At 36.2% G+C, this 18,289-nt stretch overlaps 1 protein-coding gene across 2 annotated transcripts in view; it reads right to left on the bottom strand.

The window, feature by feature from the left end:
* Window positions 1–17,349: 17,349 nt before the first annotated feature.
* si (sucrase-isomaltase) overlaps window positions 17,350–18,289 on the bottom strand; it is a 68,274-nt gene continuing 67,334 nt past the window's right edge. For both annotated transcript variants that reach the window (XM_081614484.1, XM_008425340.3), the window contains one exon: window positions 17,350–17,686. In XM_081614484.1, the coding sequence (XP_081470610.1) occupies window positions 17,612–17,686 (75 nt within the window). In that variant the 3' untranslated portion in view covers window positions 17,350–17,611. The remainder of the gene's footprint in view (window positions 17,687–18,289) is intronic.

Here is an 18,289-nt window from a genome sequence, read left to right as displayed (position 1 = left end):
TTTTATGTGACGCTTGAGGTTAGCTTCTAATTTTTGCATCAACACATGTAAATGTATACACTAGGAATGTCCAGCCAGCACAGTGTTCAGGAGGAGGTAATATGTCCATGATTAACCCTAAAAAGAAAGAAAGAAAAAAAAAAGACCTTACAAAGGTACTGGCTGAAAGTGGTAAGAGTGTCATTATCCACAGAAAAATGTCTCCTTTGCTTCTTTGCTGACATGACCTGGAAGGCCACTCAGAGAGAAGGACGCAGTATAACAAGCTGAACTACAGTTTGCAGAGGCTCAGGAAATCTATAACACCTCCTCAATCTGAAAACAAGTTGTCAAACATTATCTCTCTCGGTATTGAGGCATTTAGCAAATCTTTGCTGATCTAAAACGATGGGATTTCGGTCAAGATTTGTTTGGGCAAATGTTTTTAGTTGAAGAGAGATTTTTGCAAGTGTTCTGAGGTGGGTTGTTAGAATACACAGAGGTTTGTGCTTTCATGTGGGTGTCATTGAGCCTGAATGAGAGCATGCATTTAATGTTTTAGAAAAATGAAAAAAAGTAAGACCTTCATACTTCTCTGTGTTGGGGACATTTGCCTAATTGATAAATGGCATTTGGCTCAGAGGTCACAACAGAAACCATATTCTTCACAACCTATCAAAACTATGACAAAGTGGGAAAATTGATAATATTGCACCACGTGTGTAGGGATGTACGTTTACGGGTGTATAGTTGTGTGTGTGTGTGTCAAAGTGTGTGCTGCTTTTTCACCCTGTAGATGGAGTAAAAGCTTTGTAAGCTTTTCTCAACTAGAAAACCGGACAAGCTGTCAAACGGATGCCTTGGAGTAAGAAAGTTCTGCACAAGGAAGAGATCAGACTAAAGAAAAGTTACAGAAAGTCTGTTCTCTTCTGCATGAAAAAAATCTATATCTATATATTCAGACAGCTCTGGAAAACATTAAAAGACCACTGCAAAATTATCAGTTCACTTCATTCATTTAACTTCCTTAGTACTTCTTTAAAAATATGCACTGTGGACACATCTGTGCATGCTGCAATATATTTTGTATTGAGATGTTATTTTAGGCTTGAGTAGCTTCGGTATAGCAGGCCGTCTCCATGTTGCACAACGTCCACACAACAATAGTCTTTTCCAGCATTCTATCAGATTTTTTTAAAGCAGAAATGAACCCCAGTGGGCATGGCATTCATGTCAAATGCTTTGTTTACGGGTGTAGCTTGTGCGTTACATTTTTGTTTGTAACAGAAACATGTAACAAAGTTTCCCGCTCGGGAATGTTGTATGAACAGAAAAACAAAAATGACTAATTGAGTAAAAAAAAAAATAACACATTAAAATCTAAGTAATTAATTAATCAAAATTAATGTATCAAATATATATATTTTTATACAGAAAGATGTGTCAATAAATAACATGGGGCAATTTGCTAATTTTGTAACTCACTTATTGCTCAGCTTCTTTGTACTTCAAAATCCTTACCAGTTTCACTATTTTTCTTTTACTATGTAGAAAATTTGCCAGCAGTACCAACACCTGCATATCACAGTAGCAAATGTATGTCAAACAAAATTCATAGTCATACTACACACACACACACACAAAAAAAACAAGCTTTTTTGAGTCACTTTTTGACAAGGCAGTCAAAAGTGTTGCTTTCAGTCACCCTCCCTGTTGAATGTGCTGTTAACAAGGAGGCAGATTCTCACTTGACAAGGAGGTGTTATTTGCCTTTAGCTCTGTCAAATCATCTCCTCCGTGATCTCCACACGTACACAAAGACCTTGTCAGTCTCGGTGGTTATCAAACTGTCTTCAACAAAAGTAGATAAGCACACCTGCTGTTTTGGGCATGCAAATATTGCATCTTTAAAAAATAAAATAAAATAAAATAAAAATATGTACCTGCAAATAATAGAACAACCCCATTTATCAAAAAGTGTTCTAAATTCAGATTTAATAAGAGAAGCTAATTAAATTGGCTAGATCCTTAAATTTGCCTGTGTGAGCTTAGCAAAATAAGCGAAGCAGCACAAACACACGTGTTATTATTTTCATAAGTGGCTTTCAGTGTAGTCCCCTATGGATTCAGCTTAACTCACATTCATCCTTCTATAGTAGCATACTGCAAAACGGCTCCCAAACACGCACGTGCGAAAGAATGAACACACGAACACAAACGTCAAGGCCTCACTTGCCCCAGTTGAAAAGATGATACCAACAAAGTGTACTTTGTTCTGAGTGACTGCTTTAATCTTTAATACATTTTGGTTGCTGGTGGCAACTGATGTTTAGGCTTTTGGATTACCTCAGACTTGGCTGCTGTCACACTACAGGGGTCAGTTCAATAACTTACCTCCCCTGGGCCGAAATACACAAAGTGCATCAGGGTAGACACTGACACGCAAGCAAAAGGACACGCCAGTAGACGCCACACATAATGATCACAGCGACGCACACCCAGAAATGCCTCCCTTGCTCTGTAACATTTGCACACAAACACATACGCTTAGAGTTAATCTTCATTCAGCTAAGTGTATCTAATGCATTCCCTTTGCAGTTCACATCAATTAGCCACGCCTGCGTAAATGTTTACCCTGACCTTTCATCGTAAAATGGAGAGTAATAGCAAATAAAAAAAAAATAAAATAAAATAAATAAACAACACACCCTTTCATTCTCGGTGATGCATGTCACCATGTCCTGTCTCACAGCTGAGCGTAACAGAACGCCGGTATTTTTCAGCATTAGTTGTCACACTTTCTTACAGCCTCTTAACAGACACGTTCCCATTTGAGCATGAATATGTAATTACTTAGTCAGATTAGTTAATTATATGGGATACAAGGCAAAAGTTATATTTTTGCCGCACACTCGACCTTGTCGCGTTTGATCTTACAGAAACCGATGCCTTTCAAAGTTAAAAGGATTCAAGAATTATTTGATAATGAAATTTACGATAAAAGGGAAGACGATGAAAGTACATGCAGATTAAAGAAGTGAACACAACATGCCGTCACTCGATACCACTTGTTAAAGAGTCAAATATATCGCGTGGATGAATTATTAAATAAATAACTCATGTTTTTCCAGCCATTAAACACTTGGAAACAGGGTCTTCTTTTCCCATTTTACAAAAAAGCTGTAAAATTGGTAAGGCCTATTATAATCTTGTAGCACAAAAGTGGAGAAAAATTGTAAAGCTAATTTTGCACACAATTTCCATGCAAATTTAAATAGGGCAAACAATTTTCTCAGAATGGTAGATGAGTAGTGAATCTCAAAAAAAAAAAAAAGGGAAACCTCGCGCACATAACGAGGTCAATGTACCGAGCTTTACCCTTCACGTATTGTCGGGGGGGGGGGGTCAAGAAAAGTCGGCAACACTCTGAAGGGGTGTAATAAGAGAGACACGTCATAAGCATTACATAAAAAAGCAAAGCATTGCATAAATTTGGTGAATAATGACATTTTAATACAAACTTTGCATTAAAAGTGTCATTATTGATCAAATTACACTTCATGACAACAGTCATAGACATTCAAGAAGACTCCTTCATGTTCATAGCAGGTGTTATGTCAGTTTTATGTACACCCCTTCAAATAAAGTGCTAGCAAAAGGTCTTCAGTGGTTAACAGAGCAACAGGCCTGCATGCTCACATTCAAACCCACAGCTGGTTAATTAAGAGATTGACAAAAAGTTTCTCTAAAATTTAAAATTGCCTTAAGCAATTTTTCTAATGGACATCCTCAACTTGTTTTCATCTGCAATCATCTGTACTGTAATTGATATTAAACTGGTGGGACTGAATAAATTAGATCAGTGCTGTGAATGTTTATAGAAGGCTTTATTTTCGGTCCTTGCAATGTTTTTATGATCTTTATATATGCAAGGTCTGGGAAATTCTAAAAAAATTGTGAGTTGTATGTTTAACATGAAGTGCGTGCTAGCACTTGAAATACTGTACATTCATAAACAATGATAAGGCCAGCATAATCCAAATACGAAGGATCACTTTAACAATTAAACACTTTTTGCATTAATATTGGATAATTAAAAGAGGTGTGTGAGGCCAGAAAGTACATCTGACTGAGGTTTCCTCATAAATCAGTTTTTGGGATTAAAATGGCTATTAAAAAAAATATCTCGTACATTTAGTACCTCCTGTCTCTCTTGTCACAACAGACGCACTCAGAAGTTCAACTTCTGTTATTCTTTCAGTTTTACTGTAGGATTTGTGGCAGATTTAAATCCTGTAACTGTAGGATTTAAATTAACTTAGTAAACAGTTTTACAAGTGTTTTATTACTAATGGAAAAGTACTTGTAGTAAAAGTAGTAAAAGGGTGCTTTATTATACACTTTTACTACTTGGCTATTAACATAGTATAAGCCTGACATCGTCACTTTGTCTGGCTTTTATATATGCTGACATTTTCAGGATTCAAAATTTTACCTTTACCCTGTTTTTACTTGTTGTGCAGCACTTTGTTGTGTTTAAAGGGCTACGTAAATAAACATGTTATTATATGTTATGTTTTGTTATGTTATGGTACGGCTAAAGTTCTGCTAATGTTACACCATCAACCTCCTTTGCTTTTACTGCTCCTCTTAAAATCTGTCAGGTCTTGTGGTTAGAAAACTGGTTAGAGATGTCAGTGTCGGATCCAAAAGCAATGAAACAGTGAAACAAATAATTCCCCAAACTCTTAAGTGGGTCCTTATTAGGGCTTGGAGTTCATCCAGTTTGTTTGCCAATGATTATGACTGAAATGAAAGACATGAGTTGAACTCTTTCGTTCTCTGTCTTGTCTTTACTCCTGCTCTGCATCCATGATGCCAAATTTTCACATCATCTGGGATTTGTTGCTATAGTTAAGGTATTATTTGAGTTTTTGAGATGTTAATCTGCTCCCTGTTGTATGAACAAACATAAGGAAAATAAGAAAAAAAAACCCCACCTTGTTACTTTGGTTGAGAATCATAACAATTGTCCAAAAGTAAAAACGTATCAGCTAAAATCCTTCCGGCTGCACAGAACCAGATTCCAGAGGGAATCATCGTCTCAAAGAAAAAAACTAAAAAACAAAAAAACGTCTTAGCCAGAAAATGAGGAAATAAAGTTTTTTTAAAGAATAAACTAAGATGGAAATAACAGGCGTACTCCAACATGCTGCCACCTTGACTGGCACAATTCTGAAATTGTAATCAGGTTACATCCGACTTTCAAACTTTTGAATGTAGTTCGAATGTATCAAAATGTTATTTACGACCAACTGCAGTTTAAGATCCTCCGTATTTTAAATACTGTTTCTTTGAAACCATAATCTAATACTTTTCAAAACGTGATAATTTAAACTTACAAGCAGGTGGTCTTTTTTTTTATCCCTGGTCTTCCAGCAGTGATGCCTTGAATAGCTAGCTACACTCAGCAGGGAGGCAATGTTGATACGTTTCAATAAATGCACATATTTTGTGGTAATAACGTTTTATTCATCTAGGTGAATTTATTTAATATGTATTGAGAATTTCCTTCAAAACTTTATATTTCAGTCCTTTTTATAAATGAAAAAAAAAATCCCCTTAAACAAGGAATTTCCATGCGTTTGATGTCTGTGCTTTTTTCTGTCTGACTCCCACTTCTTGCATCTTCTCTCCATATTAACAGTCAAGCTATCTGTGTGAGCTGCTCCCAAGGGAAAGTGTGGCTCTTTAACACCCGGTGCTTTCAAAGTTAAAAATAGTGCTCTTCAGCAAACGAAAGGGTTATCCAATTAAAAGTAATTGCCAGAGAAGAGAAATGAATGCACTGTTTGTCCATTATTTATTAATAAATAACACCAACAAGAAGCCCAGGGAGTCTGTTGCTGCACTAGTCAGAGGTAATTCCTGTCCCTCAAGCTGCAGCGTCACGCTCCTTTTTTAAATCTGTCTTTTGTTTTGTTCTTAGCAGACAAATCATCACCTTAAAATACTTTTTTTTTTTACCTTTTAAGAACAGGTTGAATAAAATTGGGATAGTGGGACTTTTGAAAACACTTTCTATAAAAGCAATTAGATGAAACATCATCAATAATTACAGATTAAAAATATGGTTAAATTGGTGAAATAAAACAGCTTGTATATAATAGAAATTAAAGCAAATTTCTGTATATAATAGGTCTGTCTGTCTGTCTGTCTGTCTGTCTGTCTGTCTGTCTGTCTGTCTGTCTGTCTGTCTGTCTGTCTGTCTGTCTGTCTGTCTGTCTGTCTGTCGGTCGGTCGGTCGGTCGGTCGACATGTGCTGCTATGTCAGACATCATCAAACATTTTTAGAAATGTAGAAATATGAAGATCACTGACAACAGACACGAGGTCAAAAACACAAACAAGATTGACCATTCTTTGCCTATTCTACTTACTTTTGAGTCTTTTTTAAAATGTTTTCCATTGTTCTTGTTCATGATCAAACTTTCATCTTCATCTTAACCTGTAACTGCTTCTCCGTCTTCATTTCTTTTATCACTGCTCACCCTCCTCTACCCTCATGCAATGCATGTTACTCTTCCACATCCTTGTTTTCGTGATTTCTTCTGTTTTCACATTTCTCCCATCTGTCACTCATCCCTCTTTCTGCCTTTTTCTTTTCCCCATTATTGGTTCGTCCACATTCCTCCCTGCCTCAGATGTCTGTTTTTCATGGCTTGTCTCCACACCACCATGTTGAGATTTACATAGGAGGCCGTAGGAAAGTGAGCGGACAGGCCAAGACTGCCATTCACCCCGATTTGCTGTCAAGGACCTGAGTGATGTCTATTCAAGTTGACGGAGCGGAGGGTTGACATGATCCAAGAGGGCATCTGAAAGGCAAGATATGTGCAAGGTCATGGAGTCAGAGGACATCATGTCTTTATCACTTTGCACCAGATGCCTGCATTTGGCCCGCATGTTCTATAAACGGGTAAAAAGGCAGAGTCAAGTAAAAATAGAGAGGAACTGAGAAATGCAACTTGTACATGTGCTATTTACAGCATGTTTTATTCATGTCATTTAGAAGCGTGAAAAAGGTTGGAAAGTCATGCTTTCAGGAAGATTATACTCCTTCTAGTCCAAGCCTCTTTGAGTAAGAAGCCGGGTTGAAAGTGCTGAATCCAGGAGCGTCTGAGAACAGAAAATCACCACATTACAAAAATGGCACCTACCTGATATTATAGCTGCTATGTACACACACTGCACACACAGTATTTTTTAAGAACATGTTGCCACTTCAGCAGCCTTAATAAAGCTGCCAACAGCAACACATGAGCTCTGCTCTCAGCATCTTGGACAGCCCTCACTCAACCTTCTTAAGTGTAGGTGCGTGTGTGTGTGGGGGTGTGTGTGCGTGTGTGTGTGTGTGTGTGTGTGTGTGTGTGTGTGTGTGTGTGTGCGTGTGTGTGTGTGTGTGCGTGTGTGTGTGTGTGTGTGTGTGTGTGCGTACGTGTGTGTGGGTGTGTGTGTGTGCATCACTGTTTGTATAATTGGACTTTTGTGCATATAACAGATCAAGTCATTTTTCAAGAAGCTGTGTGGTAAGACCATGTACTTTGAAACATTGAAACATTTTCAAATATTGTGTGAGAGCTGTCATTATAACTGAATTTAAACATTTGTTTGTTTTTGTGTCTAGTTATGGTATTATCAATGGTAGTAAACTCAACCAATTGCAGGGCAAAGCAGCTTATTTCCAGTATAGCTAGTATATACCTCGCTGTTTTCATGTTCGTCTGAAAGAGAAAGTGAAAGGTCATCCTGATGCCAATAAAAGTGCTGAAAATAATTTAGTTAAAAATGGAATAACAGTATCATTAAAAACAAACAAACAAAAAACTGAGTTCACTGCAGAATTTACCTAGATTCTGAACTGGGTAAAGCCAATCAAATGTAGTCCATGTTCCTTCATTTTTTTCATCTGAACAGGAATCTAGAGCTCCATCTTCCATTTTTCTTGCTAACCATAACCCTGTAAACAGCATCAGCAGCTTGAACAAAGGGAAACAGTCTAGTCCAACAGAATGAAAGCAACTGGTCACTTTTGCTGTAAAACTGTAAAGCTTCAACAGAAAAGTTACAGCTTTTACTTTTCTAAAATCAAAGGGAATTTAAAAAGAGAAGTGGCAGCTACAACTCTTTAGTCATTAGTTATCGTTGGCCTTGCTGTTCTCACAAAGAAGTTTAGGCATTGCCTTGATCTATTAACTCAAGGTAGTTTATATGTTCTCTAACAATTTTTTTTAATTTTTTAAACTGACTGAAAAGATGACTAAACATAAAAACAGAGCAAACAATGTGGTGATAGTTATTCTTTCTGAGGAAAGAAAATCAAAGCAAAATTTTATTGTTTAATGTATGAATAGACAAACCTTGAAAGAACCTTGGGGAAAAAAAAACATAGTAAGGAGATGGACAAGAGCGAAAAATCAATTCTTTCTTTCAAGTATTTTTTTTTTTAAACTACATGAAAATACATTACAAAAACTGCATAACAGGTACTGGCATGAGCCAAAATCCTCTCCCTTTGCTTTCATAAGAATTTACCCAAAAACATAATTATGAACATATATATACTGCTCAAAAAAAATAAAGGGAACACTTTGGTGTTCACTTAAATGTTAAAGTGTTCCCTTTATTTCTTTGAGCAGTGTAATTTAGCGGCATGGTGTTGTTTGTTGCAGTGTTTATGTGAACATAGCATTTGCTAACACTGCAATAAATGTAAATTTTTTTGAAAAGTAGTTCAATTATTCTTAAATTGAATCTTTGAGCTTCAATTTCTAACAAAGCTATTTTGATAGACTATAGTAGAAATTAGAGCAGAGTGCAAATAGATTCTAGTAAAGGTAATCATAACTGTGGCCACCTTACTTCTAATGTCAATGTTGGCATTGATGGGTGAAGATAAAAACCTGTATATTGTCAACAAAACAATACAATAACTGTAAAAAATATAGCTATTTTTACTTTTGATAACATTATTTGACATGTTGAGGGCTCAGCCCTGCTAGCCTGAATGAGGGGGAGAGAATTTTCTTTTCACGCCACACATCTCTGCGATGATCCTGTTTATCATTCACATTCTCCCCCAGTTACATTTGTAGCTATTGTGAAAGACTAAAGACAATAGCTCTAAAAATAATACGGTTCTAATCCATGTTTGCTTTATTTTAGTGACATTGCTAGTCTAACGTATAAAGTAATATAAAATATGGGCGTTTAAGTCATAATTTACCAGCCCTAATATCGTTTGAATCAACGTGATTCACTTCTAATTTTCAATTTCTCCTCACAGAGACCCATCTCTTGTTCTATTTGTCTTCTTATTCTGGCTCCTTTTCCTATCCCCAGCTGTCTCCAGCATTATGCTAACACATCTGAAAGCAGGCTCCTGCTGTGCAAACTAATCCTTCAGTGAAGCTGCACTCCCCTAATGTGTTGGCTCCAAAGATTTCTCCAAGAGTCACACATGTACGTGGTGATGTGATGACAGCAGGCCACAGACTTAAAGCAGAATCACACAGAAACCACAGGCAAGCGTCGCACCATATTGTTTCCAGAGTGCAATGTTATTAGTGATAATAAATGTATTATATTGCACATAATTTTTTTTTTAAGAATTGTCATCAGTATTCATGTGGAAGGGAAAAGCATCATAAATCTAATTACAAAGCCTCTACCGCCTTTAACTAAATGTCAGCTAAAACATTGTATTCTGCATTAGGTGGAGAGGAGCCCAGTTGATACAAAGGACCCAACACAGGTTCTTGTAACAAAGCTGTTCACAGCTGCCTGTAAGAATTTGTGCAGGATAAAAGAGGCCTACTCATTTCGTGTTTTATAAAAGTAGAAACTGAAATAAAAACTAAAACAACTGCAGATAGAGACTACAGAGGCTAGATGGCAAGGGGAATTTCCAATCTCAAGAAAATTTCAAAAAAAAAATACCAGTAAATAGAAAGCAGGATGTGATTACTGTGGCATGAATAAAGATATTACCATAGATAATTGAAAAGAGTAAAGATGCTCTTCAAAATGCTATTTTTAAGAAAATGTAAGATAAAAATTTTTTTCATTTTTTTTTCAAAATGGATATTGCATTGTTTAGTATCTTTTCAGAGGTGTTTTTTTCATATCCCTGAAATATGTTTTTCTTATTGCTTTACATCTGATTGAAAATGTGATTAAATTGGATATGTTTGTTTTCATGTAAAATGTCCTAAGGTTAAATAATTTTTTTTATGATTTAGCACTATTTAGACAACGCAAATGGAAACCGAATTGAATTTCTTTAAAAGGTAAACAGCATTAGTATGTGAAACTGCACGAACATTATGCATGTGAAAACCTAATCAAAAGCAGCAACGAGATCAGTGAAAGAACAACGTAGAATACAAAACAAGGAAGAATGAAGGCTGCATCTACTTCTACTTCTCTCTATTTTAAAGCAGTCTGGTGTCTGGACTCCGCATCAAAATAAGCATTTTACCATTTCACCATTTTTGTTGTTCCTATGACAACAATCTACTCCAGGTGACTTTTCTAACAAAGCTGAAATGCAGTATGTTTTCCATTACCTGCAAAACTAGCATTTGTTCAGTTCTCCACCATCAGCACTGGATGGATGGGGTTTGCCTTCGTCAATGAGTGTGATTGACACAGATCAATCTGATGGTCGTCATGCGACAGGCTCGCTGCTGAACTGACTGGACACGTCAATATGGTGAAGATTACCAAACTGTGCTGGCTGGAGGTTTGTTTAGGTTTAGAAAGAGACTACTGTAATGCAGTGATATGACTGTTTGAATAAATACAGACTATTTGCTTTTTAACAATGCAATAAAATCCAAAACGTCACTAAACATCCAATAATGACTAAACAAGGACTTTCCTGGATGCAGAAACCTTTTTCTGTAAATGTTGCGTGTTTAGGCCTTGTTCTATTTTTTACTCTCTCTTTTCCTGTGCTGATGCTGCTTGTGAGTTACTTAAGCATTTTCTCTTTCCCTTATTTTATATTTATTGCACCCATTGCTTTCATTGTTTCAGCTCAAGATTTTATATAATGCAACACTTCTTTCCAACTTTTTTCTTTCTCTCGTTGGGGAACTGCCTCTTCCACTGTCTTATTCAGCAAAGCTTTTTCCATTTTCATTGTCTCTACTGTCACACTTGTTCTCCCCCCCTCCCTCTCTCTCTCTCTGTTTCTCTCTCTTTCTCTGTCTCTTCTTTCCTCTTGATGAGGCCAGCCCCTTCATGGTGATGAGGCAGACAAAGGGTGATTAAAATGGTGTCTTATCTGGTAGCAAAACTGACCTCAATCAGATCTACTCTTGCAAAAGGACATTCCCGTCCACTGCGTGTCCTTCCATCCATCCCCAGCACTCAGTACAGTGTCTGACTCTCATCCACAGTTCTTTATTTTTCCTGACCCGCTCTCTCAACATGTCACTGCTCCCCATTTCGCACAGCTCCTTTCTCGCTTCTTGGACCCCTCTCTAGTTTCACAATTTGTTCTCTGACATTACCCTAAATTTGTCATCATAGACAGTATTGTTCTGTGGTGATAATCAGTTGCAAAGGAAGTCAGAGTTTTTTAAGTTTGCTTTGATTCTTAGGAGGTTCACATAGACAAAGATACCTTACTGATATAAGATATTTTACTGGCTGATAAGCTCATATTGCAAAGTGTTCAGACCCTATAAAACTTTTTCACATTCTGGGAAATGATGGATTGTTTGTTAGAGAACATTGTTAAAAAAACAACAACACCATGAACACGAAGAAGACACCTAATAGGTTAGAAGTAAAGTTTTGGAGAATGTTAGTGAAGGATTGTTTGATACAAAATGTCCCAAGAACGTCTCCTGTGGCATCGTGTAACCCACCAAAGACAGTGTAATTGCAGACCTACCAGGACGTTGTCGCCATTTTTATACATTTTGACTTTTGAAATCTGAAATTTGCGACTTTATTTGACCACATAGAGAAAACACACTTTAAATATGTTGAGATCAAAAGTCTTAAAGAGTACGAATGATTAAAGTGTTTCAGGACTGGACCAAGTATTTTCTTTTTTTCTGTTATTCAAAATATGGTCACTCTAGTTCAGATCAGTCTGTTTGTGTTGGAACGGCCCAATTCTACAAAATGTCTATGCAGAAGGGAAAAAAAATAATAAAAAGAAGCAAAAAAGAAACAATCAAAGCAATATTTTAATTTATTTCCAGTTCATAACTATGCACTATTTTATATTGATGTCATATTAAATCCCAATGAAATGTATTTAAGGTTGAGGCAAATTTGGTTAAAAGGTGTGAATACTTTTAAAAAGAACTGTTAGCAATGTCCTTCATGAATGTCAGTCAGAGATAAGTTGTTGCCACTAACCCACAAACTAAATAAAATAATTTTTTTCCCCCTTTCTTTTCCAGTTTTAGCCTATAACCACACACCATGATTGCTGGCACTTCTCCCGTTTTCTTCATATGAGCCAAATGTGTTACATATTTCAATCACAAAGTTTTATGAGCCCGAGTGCACACTAAACCATGTACATGTGTCATTGATCAGGGATGATTCTAATCTACAGTGAGTCAAAGAGGTAGATACTTCAGTAAATGTGTTTCTAATGAGTTAGAGCAAAAAATAACACAAAAACAAGGAAAGGCAACCCTAAAATAACCAAAGTAAACAGAACATCTTTACCTCCCTCTGTGTATGTAATGAGTGAAGATTACTCATTTGTTTATTGGATCTTATTTTTGTTTTTAGCTGATGGCAACAGGGAGCAGCTGCCACATATTTGTCTTATGTTTAGATGAGGCAAGCTTGGAAACAAAACAGTTTTTCAGAAGTTTGGCCCTAGATGTAATTAACTTCAAATAACCCTCGCGTGCGCTTGCAGCCTAAACACACACACCTTACATCCTTGAAAACAGCAGCGAATGAATTTAATTTCGGCTTGCAGGTGATCATGCGTGCAAGGTTATTTGTGACATTATGCATACTGTCTGGGGTATTGAATTACTTAGTCACCAGAGGCATTTGACCAGCTCTGCTGAATCGGAAGTGATGCAATCAGTGTGGCCCCATTTTCAGTGATATTTAAATCCTTTTCTGCATGGATGGTCCAGCCAATTGGTGAATCTTTGTTCTGTGCATGCCCGTTTCTGGTTTAATGCGTGAGGAATGTTGGTAAATGTGAGTGTGTGGGTGTGCCGCTTTGGCCTTTGATGAGATTTGTGAATTTGTGCGCGTGTGGCCGTCCTTTGGTGCTTAATCCACAATCCGTTGAAAGAAATGCATTTTTCTCATCAGCGCTCTATCCCGAGAAGGAATCTTTCTCAATTTGCACTGACTCGTAAGTAACCTTGCAGCTTCACTCCACTTTTACTCCCCATTAACAGTGACATTGTTCCTTCTGTAACTTTAACTGGTGAAGAAGAACGAACTGCATCGTCCGTGTGCTTTCGAGTTATATTCAAAGAAACCGCAGATGGATCGCTTTAAAGTTAACGGAAGTTTTGAAGTGCAATAAAATGCTGCCATGCTGTTTTGATGTGTAATGTTTGTTGTTTTGTATCATCTTGTTCCATTCATTCATTCATTCATTCATTCATTCATTCATTCATTCATTCATTCATTCATTCATTCATTCATTCATTCATTCATTCAGACATTTATTTTTTCCATGTGTTTAATGAAGATCCTTGAATTTTTGTGCCTTTGCTTCTGTTTTTTCATTCTATATTCTGTTATTGTTTAATAGCCACTTGACTTTTTTCTATTAGCCAGAAGATTTGCTCAAACACTTTTTCCACTAGAAAGTTTACAAGCTGCATGAAATGCTACCAGATTTTCCAAGTTTTTTTTTTTTATAGAATAGTAGTGCATCTATTTTGGTGCTTCACTCATCTAGAGACTGAAATGTGCTCTTATTCCTCTTTCTCCATTCACATTGCTAAATAAAAATGGTTTTCACACTTTTCTGATTTGTATTTAAGTAAAAAAAAAAGAATCAATTACAACTTCATACAATTACTTAACTGTGCATATCATATGACGTTAAAAGGTATAAAATAATTCTTTAACTAACATTGTCTGATGGGCATATAAAAACTTAATTTAACATGCCAATCAGACAGGATACTCTCAAATTAACACCTACTTTTAAAGCAAATTATATATTTGAGAGACTTTTAGATCTAGTAATGTTTCAGTCAACCTTTTTGTTTAAACCTTGACTTTAAAGGTAAAACATTTAGGTGTGAATAGAATTTAAGCCCTAATTAATAAATTAATAAGAAAGCTAGTGTAACTACTTTGCTCGTGCGAATGTCATATTACACTTCTTCTTCCCACACTGACAATAAAATCTGACATTAAAAAACCCAGTAATATGCCAGTCTGACTAAGGGTCGAGACATTTCAGCTGGCATTGTGCTTTGTTCATAAAATAGTTTCATAAGTTTCACAACAGGAACAATGCATTTAATGTGAAAAGGACTCATGTTCAATATCACAAAATAAAGTTTGGAAACATCTAATGAAATATTTAACACATCATAACTTTCAAAAACTTCATAAAATTGAATTGAATGTCTAAAAATATATAACCTACATTAGAAAATGAAAGGATAAATGATGAGATGGATGCATTTTATTTTGTGTCAGATCGGTTCAAAAGTGCAATCTAAACATTTTGCCAACACATCAGTTGATCTCTTTTATGTTTCAGTCTGCTCTACAAGGGAGCACTTGAAAATGTGCAAAAACAGACAAAAATAACCAAAACATATGTATTTGTCAGATTAAATTGCATTTAATACTTCTAGTTTGACACAAAGGTTGATTTAGGCAGACAGAAGCATTATATAATTTGTGAGTGTGCTCTGAAAGGAGCCTCATGGCTATCAAGTGATCCACGACGAGCTGATCTGTATTGTGTCACAGAGTGAGGGCAAAAGGCTGATAAAGGCGTCACATGTAGAACATTTGTCATAGATGTCATCCAGTTTACTGCTTACATAACAGAAAATAAATAAGAATGTGTTCCCTTGAAAGTGTCATGTCATGCAATGCCAAACGTTAAGCGGCCTGCTGTGCAGACTGTCGGCATGACTTCCTGTGCAGAAATGCATATGAGCCATAATGAAGCAAAGCGCAATCTACTATCTATTAAAAATAGAACTGAATTCCATTTTTCAATTCAAAACCTTTTATTTTTGCTCGGACTTGGTGATTTTCAATTTTGCTGCAGTTTTTAATAACATTCAGGACGTGCGATCAAAATAATATTCAACTTGAACTGCTTAGAAGAAAGGCTTTTCTGCAGGTTCCAATAGATGAAACAACACAATGTTTTAACTGAATTCGTCTTGGTTAGAATGCAACTTAGTATCACTTCACTGATTTTCTTGGCAGCTATAGGATAACTTAGGCAACCTATATTTGTGAACTTAGGACGTTTTGTTTTATTTCGAAGGCAGAGCTTTAAGTTGATCTTTTCTCTCTTTTTTTTTGTTCATTTTAGCTACATTCAGCTAAAGGAACAAAGTACATTCTGTGCTTACTTCGATTACCATCCTGAATTTGAGGCTGTCTAAAGTCCAGAAAGTAGTGAAATGGCCCTCTTTGATATTTAAATGTCTGATCAGTCAGAAACAAAATACTAAATGCCGATAGGAGAAATGTTCAAATCAAGGTCAGATTTTGCAAATCAAATACAAAACAATCCCATAATTCAGTGTGAAATCCACTGCGTATTTAGCATCATTATCATTATTATTACATTCTGTCTTGTAAAAAAGGAGATTCCATAATAAATATTTCTATTCTAAAGTTTCCTTTTCATGACATCTTTCAGAAAAGTCAAGAGAATCTCAGGAGATTCCAGACTCCTCAGGTACCACTTATGCTTCTGTATAGCGTTTTTAGAGACACCCAGGCTAAATCATGAAACAAATACATTGAACAGGCAGCAGTTACAGGTTGTAAGGCAAGATGGGGCCTGCAGTGGGAATTAGTACATGGCGGTTTGAGTGAGCGAGTGGCACATTAGCGAGGATAACCAGAGTATTTAACACGTGAAATTGCTCATGACAAACAGGCGAGATTGTTAGAGTGTTTGACTTGGGACGCGTAGGTTGGTGGGAATGTGAGAGCCTGTAAAATTATGAATAGGAATCTGGGGACCAGTCCAGGTATGAGGCAACATTACTGTCAAAATAATGTCTTGAACGTGACAGAAGCAGCACACTTTAGTATCACACGTTTTGCATTTGCATTTGGTTTGTATTTTATGGAAATTTAACTGTTAGAGGAGTCTGAAAAAGAGACGTACGTTAGAAGAGAAGTCATTATTTTCAATATGTAAGTTGTCACTGGAAAATCAGCGTCTGAATTACTGGGTAAATAGCACATAAGCAAATGGTTTTATTACAGAAGTAATGGCTGAAGCATCAACCAGCATGCAGATGAACCATTTGTGCTTTCATTATTTGTCGGTTTTTGGTAACCACTTCACTGCGACTATAATTTTGCAAAACTCCCCCAAGTTCTAACAAAAGATACAAAGCACAATGACGTTCAATAACTGATTCACATAAGCATACCGAAAACATATTTAGAACACACGTTCCTTCCATCCCACACACCTTTTATGTCTGACAACCTTCAGATGTCGTCAGTATTTTCCCACTATCACTTTCATGTTGCTTTTTGTTTTTGTTTCCTTCTTCATCTGTGACACACTTACATCTTGAAGTCATTCTGGTGACAAAGGCGCATTTTTACTGCAACTCATTTAAAACCACATTGTCTGGCAAGACAGTCTCCATAAAAATGTCTCTAAAAATGTATTGATCCACAAAAAGTAAGACATAAATTAGCCATTGTGTAAAAAGCTTTGGACCTCATCATTTGTGCAGAGAATAAAGACATGTATGGAAGCATATTAAAAAGCAGTAGATGACATTTGAGCGATTATGACTTTACTTTTTTATGTTGCTGCAAGATGAAGAGTTCACGCAAGGGCTAAATGTTTTCTTTTTTTAAAAAATGTTTTAAAAGTAAAAGTTTGGAGCATTTAATTTATAGTTACAATTACACAGCAGCTATAGAAGTAATAGAAGATTTCCTACCATAAGACATCTATCTATCTATCTATCTATCTATCTATCTATCTATCTATCTATCTATCTATCTATCTATCTATCTATCTATCTATGATTGAAAAGATGAATATGACATTGTCATATAAAAGACATCATTTTTTGACTGTATGAATATAAAAAAAACATACTTTTTACTTCAACATACTTAGACAAATCATTTTTATTAATATTACACTATTAAGGAAAAAAGTTAAAGAAAACATTACAGTTTGTACATTATTACAAGTTTATCACATATTTTCATAAGTTGCTAAGCATTTCATTTTAAGACACATTAATGAAAAACAAAACACAAAACGTTTTGTTAAAAAAAAAAGAGGCACAGATATAATAAATTAAGGCTTGATGTTAAAATCTGGTTAATTGGATCAATCATGAAATAGGAACAAATGTGATGATTGCTCTCAGCCGGTCTTCCATGTTATACTGAAGGGATGATGCAGAGGAACAGCCTTTGAGGTAACATCAATAGTCAGCTCCTATACAGAGAAAGAAGAAGAATGAATGAGCCATCGGACGCCGTGCTGTATGTGCAACAACTTCACAATACAACCATTTGCTTTGCATCATTTTCTATCTCCATGGCCATGCATGATAAGTGTGCAGACATGTGTCTAACACTTGCTCCTTGTTTTGTTTGAACTACTTCATTGAAGTATAACAGGTATGTGTTTATAAACTGCTCGGTTGGTAACATCAGTCCTAATGTACCGAACCACAAGCCAGTTTTCTGCATGACTGCTACCTTGTTTTATACGTGGCAGAAATGACTCTCCTACCTCACTGTAACTCGATGACGCCGCCATCTGCTTACCGATTCATTTACTGATGTTCAAGTTATCACCCAATCAGGCTATGACTACAGATAAGAGATTGTTTCATACTGAAAAACTAGTTATCGCCGTTAATAAACTCTGTCATCTTTACTTCATTTCCCTCTGCCCGTTCATTCTCCATATGAATCCTTTTCGGCGTGTTTCTCTCTCTCTTTAGATGGGATATATTTCTGCCGTTTCTTTATTCAGAGTCTGTCTTTCCATCCCCAACACAGGTGCAACCCAACAACAGAAGTCCTGACTTTC

Source organism: Poecilia reticulata, chromosome 13 (assembly GCF_904066995.2).
Source record: "Poecilia reticulata chromosome 13, P_reticulata-male-v2, whole genome shotgun sequence".
Taxonomy (NCBI): Eukaryota; Metazoa; Chordata; class Actinopteri; order Cyprinodontiformes; family Poeciliidae; genus Poecilia; species Poecilia reticulata.
This window is presented reverse-complemented; position numbering and strand designations above follow the sequence as displayed.